Here is a 15,435-nt window from a genome sequence, read left to right on the forward strand (position 1 = left end):
TGGAATGGGCTACCCAGGGAGGTGGTGGAGTCACCATCCCTGGGGGTGTTCAAGAAAAGACTGGATGAGGCACTTGGTGCCATGGTCTAGTTGACTGGATAGGGCTGGGTGATAGGTTGGACTGGATGACCTTAGAGGTCTCTTCAACCTTCTTAATTCTATGATTCTATGATTCTATCTCACAGATGCTTAAAAGTTGAATAAAATTCCCATTGTGCAATGTCCAGGATCATAACCATCAGGACAAACTAAATAGTTTTGTGTTACAGAGTGGAAGTTCACTAATTCATAGACACATTAAAGACCCTCTGTGTACAAGGTGATCAAGACATGGCTCTCAGCTGCCAATCTGACACCAAACAGTAACACCATTTCACTGTGTAGCTAAAGAGATAGTTCTGGTAAAGATAAGTAACACTGAACAAAGCTCTGCTTAGACCTCACCTGCAGTATATTACACATTTCTACAAAGATTAATTCAATCAAAATAGAGACAAAAGTTCTCTTCAAATCAGAGTTTATCAAAATAAGATTAGAAGTTTCTTTACTGATATACCAACATACAAGGGCTATCTGAGCTAAGCAGTATGAACAGGCAGAAAATATTGGATGCCACAAAAAAAAATTTAAAAGATCCCAAGTTGTTATGTCTATTGTCATAATATTCCAGTGGGAACAGCAGGAATAAAAGAACCAAAGAATTGGCCCCTTTTTAAATAGAGCTAGATAAACCCACCAAAAAAACACATGATCTGTCTCCAACAGGAGGGTCCTGGATTCAGAGACATAGTTTGCTCTTTCCAGTTGTCCATTTTTATACAAAATCTAGACCACCCACAGAAATGTCATGACAGTTTAGATACCATAAGATGGAGTTTATGGCTGAAATGTCCTTTACTCCAGTTTCATCTTCCTTTTCTCACTGGAAAAGCTGTCAGGCAAAGCTTTTCTCTCAACTATTTGCCTTCCTTCACCATCAGCTGCCCTCCTTTTTCTTCTTTTCTTTCTTCCTGCAGTTTCTCCAATTTCCTCATTCTAAGGTTTTACAAAGAACTTTTTAAAATCACAAATAATTCTTATTCCTACTCTTCACACTTAACTATTTTTTTCTCACCTGCATTGAAAATCACCAATCTTTTAACACAAAAAAAAAGATGAGTGGCAGAGGCCCAAGAGCAATCTGGAAATCATAATGGCAACACTGAGTCAACACTCATGCCAAATGTGTTCTCTGGAGAGTAACAAAACAGAAACTTTCTGAAAAGAAAACAGAAATTCTTGCTGAATTTGATGCAGCAGGTTTGACTTCTCCCTTACAAAAGTAAGACTATTTGCTCACAAGATCTCTCTCCTGGTACTGTACACACTGCTATGATAAAAAAGGATCACACTACTATCTCATCCTGCAAATACCTCTACTTAGCCTGTGAGTCTCTACAGAGTTTTTAGCTTAATTATTTCTCAGATGTGGTTCAAAAAACATTAAGGTAATTTGTTCCCCTTTGATGTCCTTAAAGAAAATCATTCCTTCAGAGAAATCTCTTTCTACAGAGTTAGTAATAGTATGCCTTTCCAAAAATAAAGGATTCCTTGTGTGTTATCTGCAACCACTTCCACTAGAGGACATAACATACACAGAGAAAACTATGTAAACCACATGTCTATGTCATGGGAGACTGTAAGTTCAAAAAGCAGCCAAGCCACAGTAACACATTGTTCTGTGTACGCTAATTAATCATACATATACATTGCATTTCAAGGAAACACCATGCAAAAATCAGAAGCAGATGAAAAGATGAGGGTACTGAGAAGGCAAAAAAATCTTTGATATGTCTCCTCCTAACCTGTACTACTACTAAAATTTTAACAAATTTTTACTGTCACTATTAATTTGCTCACCTGATGGAGATTTTCCCTAGATTAAGCAGTTTCCATTCATAGAAACATTGTACTATGCTTCCTATATCTGTATTACACCAGTCTACAGTAAGAAGCATGTGAAGACTCCAAGAACATCTCTTTCATTGGAAGAAAATGTTAAATTAAGCCCCATACATGTGCTACTGCTCTGTGTTAGAGAACAGCAAGATGCTGATGTCTTACCCTCTAGCCATTCAGGCTCTCAGTCTAACACAAAGTTTTTTCTATGAAAAGACGTTGCAGGACTACAGTTATCATTTAAAAAAAAAAAATCAACAAAACCAAAGACCAAATCAAATCAAGGAAACAGTCTAATCTGTTCAAAATAGACATTATCATAAAACTCATTTGATTAAGATTTAATTGCAGTATATTAGCATTTATGTAACAGACAACTCTGTTTCATTATGCACAAGAAACCATGCATAGAAGGAAGACATGGAATTCACAGTGATATGAATGATGCCTCATTCTTGATTAATTAATTAAGCTGAGAAATAATAGATTATGGAAGTACAAAACCTGTACAAAACAAGCAGTTGCTAAAACAAGAACTTGATTTTTAGAAAAATGAATGCTCACTCAATAATGTTCCAAATTCCCTGTGAGTCCTGTTAGTCTTTCAAATTATATCTATAAAAGAAACACATTATTTGAAAAGCCGTCACATAATACCAGGACATTAACTCTACGATTATGAGATGTCACTGTCAGAAGTGGTGAAAACTAAACAGAAGCATGCTTCACACCTAGCTATAGATCCTTCCCTCTTTTCATAACAGATTACACCTGATTCCATAATACAAGTTTGTTTACATATCCTCAAAGAAAAAAATCATCCAGCAGGATATTTATTAACCTTTCCTTATAGTATTTTATGTCCTTGGTTAACTAATATTTGTTAAACATTCAACCTCAAAATAATTCACCTTCTAAGCCTGATGTAAATTTGCAGCAGACTACCAAATTGAAGAGAAAATACCTGATAAGGTACATCTAATATTCTGTTGAAAGCATTATAAAAGTGGCATCTACTCTTAAGGTGGTAAACACTGAATAAACTTTGGGTTTGATAGAGTGAGTTCATATTTATCTTTCCGAAATTATCAGAAATCTGAAGCAGAGATTCAAAATGCTAATCAAGTGTTTGTCTCCTTGAAGTAGTACACAGAAGTCATTCATTAAGATACAGACAGGTTGTAAAAGACATTTCCATCAATTACTTACCATTTAATGTAAATTTCCTGTGTATGTCTACCTCTAATTGATCTTAGATGATAATTCTTTGTTATGCAATGAACATAAGCCTTAGAAAAAAGGAATTAGAATATGGTAATTCCAATTCACACACATTACTGCCGATACAAGTACTGGGGCTCTACTTTCTCCTGAAATGAAGAACATAAATCACATGAATCAGACATCAACTTCACACACAAGAATGTATCCAATCTCCAGAATAACTGGTACTGCTTCAGGAAAACAGGCCTGTTGATACTAGATGGCACAACTCTATCCAAATCAACTTTATTTAGTGTCCACTACCTTAAAAACTGGGATGGGGGGAGGAATTTATTCAGTTATTTTAACTGTACTGCAGTGTTCTCAATTGCACATCCTTCAAATCTTCCTTAAAGACAAACCTGAGTATTTCCAATGTATCTTTTCTTCCGTCTTGTTCTTGCTGTTTAAATTTGAAGAAAGAAACAGACTATGTAATGTCTGTACTAAATAAAAGTCCTCACTCCTCTGCAGTATACTTTTTTTCTAGTTCAGAATTTTTGTTGTGCAACTTGTCTGTTCATAACTACTTTACAGATTACAATGTGCAGCAACATACTGGCTTTGAGACTGGTATTGTATTGTGCTGCTCTACTGTCTCACCTATCTTTGAAGTACATTGTATGTTCTATGACACTCATCAAGTTAATTTAAAGTCTTAGCTTTACAGTTACGCTCTATCACATCAGCAAAGGCTCTGCTTGCTAAGATCTAACACAGCTAGTGGAAATAATTAACTAAAGTGTTTTTGCATAATTTAAAAGTTCTTACAGTCTGAGTATTCAAATTCTGTGGTTGTCTTTTCTTTTTTTTTTTTTTTTAAATATAGATAAGATTAAATAACCACCATCTGAAAAACAATGCAAATCAACCATCAATAGGTAACAATAAAAACTTAAAGTCACAACCTCTTCATTTTCTTGTCTTACAATAAACCTCCCTCCCAGTTTGGTCTGTAAGCCTTGCAGGTTAGTTGTACATCTGTACTTTGACTTGAAGAAACAAAAGTTATTTTTTTCAGTAGAGGTGTTTATGCTTGTACAGTTTCCTGGTCTTAATAAATTCTGCAAACCACAAGATACTATGCTCATACACAGGATATTTCTTTATCCAAATGCCACAGCTTTACTGAACCTCAAAACCATACCATAAAATTACCTATAAGCAATGAAAATCAAATTAGCTTAGACTGTTACACTCCAGTTATCACAGATAAAACTCAGTAGCACTAGCAGAGACCATCTGCTGTCGTAAACTTATCTCATAGAAATGGTCTCTTGCAGTCATCAGTGAAAACACCTAGAGTAAAAAGTACACTCTACTTGGTAAATGAAAAACACTTATTTAAGAGTAGCAGTAGTCTTTTAAGAAAAGATGGTGAGATCTTTTAATAATATGGATGCTGAAGTAGACAGATGGAAAATAATGTTAATTTACATTACATGTTCTTTAAATTAATAGTTTTTCCTTGTAATAATACTAATAATTCTGTAATCCAAACACAGCTTTCAGTTGCTATATGAGATTGGAAATTTAACTGGAATAAAATACATTATACATAAGTATCTTTTATTAGCATGAGAAAGATTCATGAGGAGAACAACTGTGCTACCAAGTTGAATGCCAGAGTCATCTTGAAATGTTGATGTTGACTTTCCTGAGTCAACATTTAAGAATGCAGAGATAAGCACTCTCATGTTTAACAACCCAGATGTCATTTTGATAGCCACTAACAGTGGGGTAGATAGACTTGCAGGAGCTCCAGAAACTGTTATGAAGGGAAAGAGGAAAAAGAATAGAGAAAGAAAACAAAAAAAAATCAGAGAAATGGAGGAATTAGATGAGAAATGAAAGTGAAAGCTGACAGAGTTGGAGCAGAGGAGCAACGTTAATCTGATTAATGATATTGGGTTTACCTGAACAATTTCATTTAGAGGTAAGGAAAAGGATATATCATAGCTTGACAGAGAAATGTTACAGAAGAGTGGTATTCCTGTAAAAGCAGTAGGAGCTGCAGTACTTCCTTCCCATCATCACTGCCTCATGTCACATACATGCTCCAGTGGCTGCACTCAACTTCAAACACTTGGTGTATGCATCTGTTATATTTATGCAGGGAGTTATACTGTAAAACTGTTATTTATTCTTCTATCCAAAAGTAAGTAAAATCCAGATTCAGATCATAGGCAGTGGGAAGTCCTTAATCATTCATTATTGCAACTTCAATGAAAAAGCAGGTAATATGTTTTTCAACTAATTCTGAACTTTCATAATTTCAAGATACACTTATTGAGAAACACTTATTGAGGGAACCTGTTCATAACATAGCATTTTTACTGAATGCATACTTGATTTTTTGACACCACATCTGAAGCTCTAGGTGAAGTTTTGGACTCCCCAGTACAAGACAGCTATCTATTGGAGATAGTCCAGCAAAATGTTGGGAAGATGACTAAGAGCTTGGAGCATCTGTTATACGAGGAGCAGCTGAGAGAAGCGAGATTGTTTAGTCTGGAGAAGAGAAGGCTCAGGGGAATCTTATTCCAATGTGTATAAATACTTGATAGGAAGAACTAAGATGACAAAATTAAGACTTTTCTCTGTGGTACTAAATGATAGAGCAACAGGCACAAACTCAAACACAGGAAATTCTACTTAAACACAAGACAAAACGTTTTTACTCTAAGGATGAATCAGCACTGGAATAGGTAGTCCAAAAAGATTGTGCAGTCACCATCCTTCAAGATATTCAAGAATAAGATCCTAAGCAACCTGCTTTAATTGACTGCTGAATATCTTGCACAGTTTCCTTTTCAACCTCAACTAGTTCACAATTCTGTACTTTAAATACATATGTATTTGTTCCAGTTATTTGTCCAATAACTACTAAGCTTTCATTAGTTAATTTAGCTGGACAATTACTCTCTTATTAGCGTGTGCTCTTACAAGAATTTAGAGAACTACCACTGAAACGGTATTCTTTTTGCCTGGTTTTAACAAAACAGCAATAAAACCAGAAGGCATGTCACACACACAAAAAGAATCTCTATGACAAAGCATGCAAAGAAAGAATTATATTTGAATTTTGTTACACCACATTAAAGAGCAAACATACTGACCTTGATTTTTCCCATTTTCACAGTAATTGCATACAGAAAGGACAGAGTTACATGGGTATAAACCAACAAATTATAATGGAAAAGGGAAGCAAAGGCTGTTCATTCTTTTTTTTTTTTTTTTTTGTTTGCTTCCAAAATCTGGATCTGAAGCCACACAGGCTGCCTGCTTTAACTGTCATTTCCACTAAAGTACAAAACGTTCTTAGATATCAAAATCATTAATACTTAAAGCATTTACCTTACTTTATGTGGTTGAATGGAAAGCCTAAATCACAACTTTTGATTCCCTGACAAATTTCTGGAGCCCCATGCAAATGGTCTCACTTTTAGCAAATAATAAACTTTCTCAAACTATTTCCAGAATTATTACATTATGATCTTCTTCTTACACTTAGACCACAATGACTGAAGTACAAGTAAGAATGTCTTATTCTGCTTCTACCTAGAAGCTGTTCACTGAAATTTAACTGTAAGGAGACCACAATGAAAAGAAGAACACCATCATGACAAAAGACAAAAATAACTACTGAAGATTTATAAAAAAATATTTAAGAAGAAAACCACTAAAAGGTGTTTTATAATGGCAGGCCTTTTCAGATTACTGAGAAATAATCTACAATGAAATCTGGAAATGATTCAACATCAGTGCCCTCAGCCTTCATAATGCAATGTGGCACATGCTGCATGAAACAACAGATGAGTTTGTTAACCCTTAAATGGACATGAACATGCTACAATTTTTTAAAAAGCAGCAACTGACAATACTACACCCATTTGGAGGCAATTGCTCCTCACATTCCCATGAGCTGCACACTCCGATTAACTGCAGTACAGAAATTTTAAATCAAAGTGGAATGCCAGCAGCTCGCCACCAAGCCTTCCCACTCTAGTCATTCACACACACACGACCTGACACAGGGAGTGAGCGATCTGCCAGAGCATTTTCTCAGTCCTTCCACAGTGAAAGCAGACTCCGTTTTTCGTCTTCCCCTGAGTACAATATGAAAGGATCTTGTGAAGCATTGCAGTTTGCTGCAGCAAAAATTATCAGAGCCAATGATGTGCAGAGCTGGACATAACTTGTGATAAAAGACATGTACAGGCTCCAGCTCTTATTACATATTCATGGTTTACATATTAAAGATTGAGCAAAAACCCTGCAACCTACATTGGAATTTGAGTGAAATGCTGCCTGAAGACCTTTACATCAGAGAACAACATACACTAGCAGCTATTTAATGAATCTATTAAAAAAAAAGAGAACTGCAAACAAACAAAACAACAAAAAAAAAAACCAACCACCACAAACCCTTAACCAAAACATCAGACTAAAACAAAGAGCCCAAATAACCAAGAGAGTAAAACAGACATATGTTTTTGACAGCAACGAAACTAGTGTTAACCTGCATGACTGAACGTTAGCCACAGGTTATGTGGCAAGAACAGCAGACCATATGCAAAATAGACCCCTTCACTCTACCTCACAGCAATAACCTAACCACTCAGTTCATCTGGCTTTCAAAAAAACAGATACAATATACAGAGAAGTGTGAGCTACCAAAATTCTCTGCTCTTAAAGAAATTAAAACTAGATGTTAGCAATGGTCTCCATAAAATTGATGTGAAATAGATAATATGGGAAAATACTCTTTAAACTCAGTGACATTTTCACTTCTCTTGCACCTCCTCCAAGAGGCATATTAATTAGTTGTGTACAAATTGACTGTGAGTAGTAATTTGCCTGAGGTTTTTGACTGTAAACAGGAGGCTTATTCCAAAACTTTGTCCAACGTGAGCAACGGGAGCAGAAGCATTGTTTCTTCTCCAGAGGAAACTGGCTGAAATTTGCAAATCTTCAGTTATAACGCTCAGTTAAGTCACTGTTTCTGTATGATGAACATGAAAGACAACTGTTTCCTCTGAATTCTGAGTTTTCAATTAAAACTAAGCAGCCCAAAACTAAATCCTATCATACTTAAACTTACTTTTTGCTTCTAGTGAAATTAATGGAAAAAATCTGATTGCAACAAGCTAAAGTTTATGACTCGGTATTTTTGGGTTTTGTATCTGTACCAAAGTTAAAACTTTAGTACAAAGTGGATATTTTCACTGTGGTACTATTTTTATTTGAAAACTGCATTTATATATGCTCTATTTAGCTCATGGTTGCACAATGCACATTACTATCAGGAGCTTAGTATTGCATAAAAGGAATAAAGTAGCTGACGTGTTTATAAAAACAAAATAGCTATCATAAATTGACAGTGTGCTTCCCTGTGTCTATTAGCAGTGCTCTATTATGTACACCAGTTATTATTTTCATTGTGTTACACAATACAATTACTAACTCTTGGTAGCTTTAGCTACAAATCAGATGTGGAGCAATTTTTTCTTGTCATATATCAGTATTTACAATGCTCCTGAAACAATCTTAACACATAGAGGTGTTTTATGGTCCACAGTTACTTTTTTTTGTTCTACCAGCGTAAGAATTTTATCTCAATTCATTTGCACTTTTTTGTTCTGTATAATAGTATAAATAATTCATGGACCACACACCAAAAAAAAAAAAAAAAAAAATCTATTATTAAGTTATCTGCAGTGACTTTTAATGTCCCTGTTTAGACCTCTCGGCAAATCACAACGAAGTTGTTGTGCAGTGCTCTTTTTTACATAATGAATCATACTCTGCACTTACAATAAACATCCAGGTACAGTTCATCATTGTATCTGTCACTAAGGACTGCAATAAGAAATCAGAAAACAAAGTCTGCTGCTGGAACAATTAACGTTTGGGAAAATGCAATGCCACTAGTCATACAACACCTTGGTCCTAGTGTGTGCTTTGGTTCATGTCCTATCTCACTGGACACACCTGCATATATAAAAAAAGTATCCACTGATGTAAAGACTCCAAGAAGAATACTGTTAAGAGTCAGCATACAGAACCCATATGCAAGGATCCATATGCATTTATTTAATTTTTAATGGTAGAAACAAAGATGTTCATAAACCTGTTCCCCCAACTGCCACTACCTAGCAAAAGGAGCAGCAGGTCCTTCACATCTGGAGAGAGCCCGAAACACAAAAGAGGGAGGGATTAGAAGGAAAAGGAATAGATTAAATTGTTCTACCTATCCTTAGGTTTCTGTGTAATCTATTCTAATCCCTATGCTGTAATACCTGTTCCCTTCATTTTGCTACAGCAATATGAACCTAAAACAATTTTTTTATCAATGTTTGTATTGCTGCCTGCATGTCAGAGAAACTGATACATGTTTGATGATTACTGTTCTAATCCTCGTGATGGATACAAATGTCATTTTCCTAGTTTCTGGATTATCAGGCAAGAACTTGAAGTGCCCTCCTGCCATCTGGATCATTAGCTGAACACAAAAACAACGAAACAATCAAACAAACAAAAATTGTAACACGCTTCTGCAGGCTTGACCCAGAAACAAACACCATGGAATACACTCTCCACATGAAAAAAAAAAACCCAATGACTGGTCTGGTTATGGATTCAGGTTGACTATCCTGTAACAAACTTAGTTGCAGTGTTTGGGGGTGAGGGTAGGCATCCGCTAGTTCCGTCATCAGTTAGGAAACATTATTTGTTAAGTCAATTTCAAAGTTTATAGATTACATCTTTACAAAAAATAAATGCCTCAGCTAGGTGAGGGAGCTTTATTCACTCAATTTGTCAGCAAAACATTTTTGGAGGATATAAAACAGAGGAGTCAGACTCAGAAAGACTGGAAATTTACTGATGCATGTCCAATGCCTGTGAGGGCTTCTGTTGCCCCTGTACCTCCATTCTGGATTATTCTAAAGATTGGCAATAGCAACACAGCTGCATGCTTTCGATAAACGTTTCAAGTGCATTTAGCCAATTAAAAGCTATGCAAATGTTTCACGTGTAACTTCAGGAATTTGTTCTGCATGATAAATTTTTATTACTACAGAAAGTATTTATCAAATTATTCAGTTAACTATTTCCTTAAAATGTAAACAACTGCAAGGCTACAGAAACATGCCACGTTAACATAAAATGCGAAATCAGGGAAGTCTTAACAATTATAATATCAGCATTAAGATGATGCAGATCTCTATGTCATGATGTCCACAGGTGTTCATGCATATTCCCTACAATCCTTCTGATGTCATCAGAGAATTAGGGCTACAACACGCATTTTACATTCAAAATAGTTTATCACACATCTGCTTTCCAGTAGTGTTCATCACCTCATTATTTGAGTACCAGACCAACAAATGATACCTGCAAAGCAAGACACAACCATCTTTCTAGACAACCCCCAACTGAAAAGGTCTTTTATCCAATCCTCTGGAGAGTAATAGAAGTTTAAGGCTTTACCAATATGATTTTGAAATAGTCTAGACAAAAGGAGCAGTCAGTACTACTCAATTCTCTGGTACCCCTTTGACTTTTGTTTGGAACGTTCATCAAACAGTAGCCACTCAATCCATTCTAAATACATTCATTTCTTCCAGCACAAAACCATATCCCACTGCTGGTACACACCCACTTAGAGGTTTCTTTTATCAAGGGGCAAAAGGAGATATGTCTCTCCTAAATTAATTGCACTCTAGAGAGGACAAGCCATACATGAACTGAGCCTTTGGACTCAGCACCACTCCATCTTAACACACCTCCGAGACACACCTTTTCTCCATCTTTAGTCTTATATGGTCACTTTAGCCTAAGCAGACCATTACAGATCAATAAAGAAGACATAACAATGAGACAAGTGTTTCATTTCTGAGACATACTAGCCCCTAACATGTATTTGTTTCCACTAAAAATAGTTTAGTCATGTGCTTTTACAGAAGCTTTATAGCTTGTACATTTGGATTTAACACTCCCTTCCTTTCCTACTCCTCTACTTCCTCCTTTTAAACAGAAAAATGCTAAGTATCAACTGGAACAAAGAGTATATGGAAGTACACTAACAGAAGTAAATTATAACAACACAAATGTAACAAGACATAAAAGTCTTCTACAGCCATCCTCCTGTTATAGAACAGTTCGCCTTGAAGCAATGACACTATCAATGTAACAGTATCTTGACTACTAAATCTTAAAAATGAGTGAAAGATGCTGGGAGAGGACATACAGTTTGTCCCAATACCTAAAGTGCTACATTAAGGATAATCAAATAACCAAATAACTCATGTTCATGGGTAACAAATAGTATATTTAAAAGGGAAATAAGTGTTCTACAGATGCCCTATTTTCAATATCATAACTAAATATCACAGTAACTGCACAAAACAAAGTTATGTCCTACCATAGTAGCAGAATTAAAGTATTTTTAATGTAACAGTAATGTAAAGAATGAAAAGCTGGTTTTAGAATGCTGCATTTCAACAAAAAAGTTGTAGCACAACTGCTGGACTGGAGCAAACAGTGAGGGGAGGGGAGAAAGAGTACCCAATAATTCCCAGAAAAACACAGTTTGTAAAGAGAAAGTGCAAACTTACATCCTCTATCACTTTATCTGCTCCTACTATCACAAAGAACCACAAAGCACAGATACACTTGTGTAAAACACCAAAACTGACTACAGAGCAACTTCCTAGATGCCTTAATGAACGATCTGCCAATGCTTTCTAGTATCTACAAACAGCCTATGACAGAGACTGATTTTAGCTTGTAGTATCACTTGTTAGCCACATTCATATAAAAAAGTACATGCTGCAGATGTATCAAGAGATCTTTGTACACAGTATGAACTACAAAAAGCACACAACTGGAGGTAGTCAGATGGCAAATTTCTGCAGACTTTCAAAAATGAATGTCACACATAGTGTATGTAGCACACAATGACATACTGCAAGCAAGTAGATAGTTTCATATACAACTCTAGTTTGTTGGAGTATTGGCTCTGTCATCCCTCTAAGACATATTTAGAAAAAAGCATTACGCAAAAGCTCCTGTGTTTATGAACAAGATTTAACTGTCCTCTTTATAGAAATACTTTTATCTTTATATGGATGCTCTTGGCAGTCTTTCCACCCTTCAACAGGTATGTGTTATTTCATAGTTACAGCACCATTTCTCTGCAACTTCCCTTTCACATTTCACTCTACTAGAGAGGAGTTCCACACCATCCTCTTTCCCAGCAAGCAGATGTGAATACAGTTCTCTTTCACAGATGCAGTCAACCAGAATACGTAAGTTTGCTTAGATAAAACATGCCATGGCAAATGATGATATACAGCATCCACTTACAGCAATCTTGTTTGCTCACCAGTGAAAATCTAGGACTGATTATGTGCACAGAATGATTTATATTCATGGGACAGATTACAGTACATTCTCTCCAGGTTCTGAAAATGTGCTTCTGCAGCAACAAGCCAGTCTGCTCTATCAGTCTGTAAAACCCTAAAAGAACTACCCTGCAAATGGTGCTTACTTCCTCCTCAAAACACCTCAGAAAATCACAAAGCACAGACCGCAGAGCACGTTAGGAAAAAGAAAAACTACAGATACATTTTCAAAAGAGGAGAAATCTGGAATTGCGGGTGTGAAAGAAGTCTAACAGCTGTGATTAGTGAGCCGTATGTTTATACATCTTTCAACATCATACAAAGCACGGGGTCAGTTTCAGACTGCCTCAGACTGCAAAAGTCTGTTCAATGAAACTTGTTGACAACATTGTTGAAATATAAAACTCTATTTTATAGACAAAATTCAGCCTGTTACAAATGTCAAATACAGGATTATAAAGAAATGCGGTGAGAGTCTAGACTTTAATTTCAGTGCATAATCCAACCATCTGTCGACCATTTGTGTAGCAAAAATCAAGATAACGTGGAAATCTCCAAAAGGACTGCCAAATTATCTTCTTTCAGCTACAGCATTTCCCTTCTTAGAAACATGCCCGCGGTAATCGCACTGCCTGCAGATTAACCTAGAGGAGATGACACTTGCCACTGGCAAAAGGAAGATTGCGAAGGCAATCTTGCCAGATAGGCAATAAAAACAGGGCGCTGATCTCCCGGTGAAGCCTCCTGCAGAGGCGAAATCAGAATTCGCCGAGCCGGTACTGCCGAGCCGGGCAGGGCACCCTTCACCCAGGGTAGCGGGTGCGGGGCATCCGGGACTCCCCCCCAGCCCTCACTGACCGGGGGATCCAAGTCGCGCTCCTGCCTGGGGGTGGATATGGGGGAGCACCGTGCAGTCGAAAAGTTAAACCCGCTGGAGCTGTATTGGAGCCGCTCCTGACGCCCCTCCACCGTTAAGAAGCCGGCACGGCCCAGCGCGGGATTAGGCAAGTCTGCGGGTCCCGCAGCTCCTTGCCCAGCAGGGACCCCGCAGGAAAGGCACTCCAGGCCTCCCAGGGTAAAACAAAACAACTCTAAGGGGTGCGCCGAGGTGGGAAGTCCCCGGAAAAGAGCCGTCTCGCAGCCAGGGGCGCACCGCCGGCGCCGAGAGCGCACCTCACCCGGGACACAGAGCTGCAGCAGCACCGCCCCGTCCCATTCTGGACTGCCGGGCTCCGCAGCACAGCGCAGCCGCCCGGTCCAGACCACGGCTGAGGGCTACCCCGTGTCCAGCCTGGACACCAGTTGATCGACCCGCGGCGTACAAGTGGTGAAAGGAGCCTAGGGGCAGCAGCAGAGCCCGGGGGGGTACAAGGCCCACAGGCGAAGAATGCTCGCCCCTCACGGGGCAGGATGAGGGGCCGCCCGAGTAGACCTCCGCTTCTCACCTCCTTAAGTTCCTTGGCCACGTCTTTCAGGTCCCCCAGGACTAATTCCAAATCCTCCACTATGATCTTGATCTGCTCCTTCACCTTGGCTTTGGAGGCTGCCGGCGGCCCCTCGGACGGCGACGACGAGGAGGATGCGGTTCCCTTGGACTGGGCGGACATCCTTCGGGGCAACCCGGCGCGGCCAGTGGGGCACGCAGGTCAGGCGAGCGCGGCGGCCGCCGGCCACCCGACCCCGTACCTCCGGCTCCCGGAGCTGCCGCAGCCGCTGCCGCCGCCGCCGCCTGCCCGCCCGCGCATCCCGCGCCGGGGGCGCCGAGCCGCGCCGCGCTCCGCCGGGCGGCCGCGCTGTGCAGCTGCCATCGGCTCCCGGGAGCGGCGCGGGGGCCCGGCTGCAGCCCGCCTTGCGCCGCGCCTGCGCTTCGCCCCGCCCGCGCCGCCGCCCGCTAAGATTCGGGCTCAAGCTAGGGCTCCGGCTCTGGCCGCGGCCGGGGAGAGGGGCCGAGGAGAAGCGCCCGCCCCGCTCGCACTCCCTCCTCGGGAGGCGGGGGAGCCAGCGAGACTCCTCCGGAAAAGGACCCCCCTCACGCCTCGCTTCCCCCGCTTCCTCTGCCACTGCCCCACAGCCCGTGGGGGGACTGCAAGGAGCAGTGTCACCTTGGACCCCCTCCCGGAGGTTTTGGGGCATGGGAGGTGGTTGCACCACCTCTGTCGGAGAGAAATATTTACCCGCCAGAGCAATCCCCCTAAAAGGAAACACTTGTGACTGACTCGTTGCAAAATTCTTGGCGAAGGGGACAACAATGCCTATTTCTGGCGAAAAAAGTCGTAACTGAGAGGTGATACACACCTCTGCACCGTAAAGTATCCATTCTGTCGTTCTGGGATACACAGTACTCGTTTTGAGTTTAGCTGCTGTAAGTAGGCTATAGGAGGGACCATGATCTGTAAATGCCACCAAATAGGTAAAAAGCACTTACATGTCTGTGTTTACCCCCACGTGCTGCCTTGCAAACACACGGTGATATGTTCATCCTTATCTAGTTGGGAAGTAAAGGTTGTTCACCTCATCAGATAGAAATGAAAATGCACATGAGATTTTATTAACAACTTTTATGAACGTATTACCTGCCTCTTTATCTAAAGTAGAGGTCAGTGCTGTTTTTGAAGACATGCTTTCTCTGGTGTTTGAATTTAGAGACCAATCTGTAGGGCAAAAGGAAGAGATTGTTAGATATCGCTCACCTTTGGTAATTTTTCATCTTACTGTGAAGAGAGAGCATGTTCAGGTAAAAGGATTTGTTTTAGGTATTTACCTCCCACTAGCTATGAACAGCAAGAAGAGGGCAGGCAGCCAAGCTCCACTTCAAGCATCACTC

The 15,435-nt window shown here is 39.4% G+C and overlaps 1 protein-coding gene across 1 annotated transcript in view; it reads right to left on the reverse strand.

The window, feature by feature from the left end:
* The window catches only part of PRR16 (proline rich 16), a 187,935-nt gene extending 173,619 nt beyond the window's left edge, over positions 1-14,316 (reverse strand). Inside the window, exon 1 of the mRNA XM_064140399.1 lies at positions 14,057-14,316. Within this exon, the coding sequence (XP_063996469.1) occupies positions 14,057-14,218 (162 nt within the window). The 5' untranslated portion in view covers positions 14,219-14,316. The remainder of the gene's footprint in view (positions 1-14,056) is intronic.
* Positions 14,317-15,435: the final 1,119 nt, after the last annotated feature.

This window comes from Pogoniulus pusillus, chromosome Z (assembly GCF_015220805.1).
Source record: "Pogoniulus pusillus isolate bPogPus1 chromosome Z, bPogPus1.pri, whole genome shotgun sequence".
Lineage (NCBI taxonomy): Eukaryota > Metazoa > Chordata > Aves > Piciformes > Lybiidae > Pogoniulus > Pogoniulus pusillus.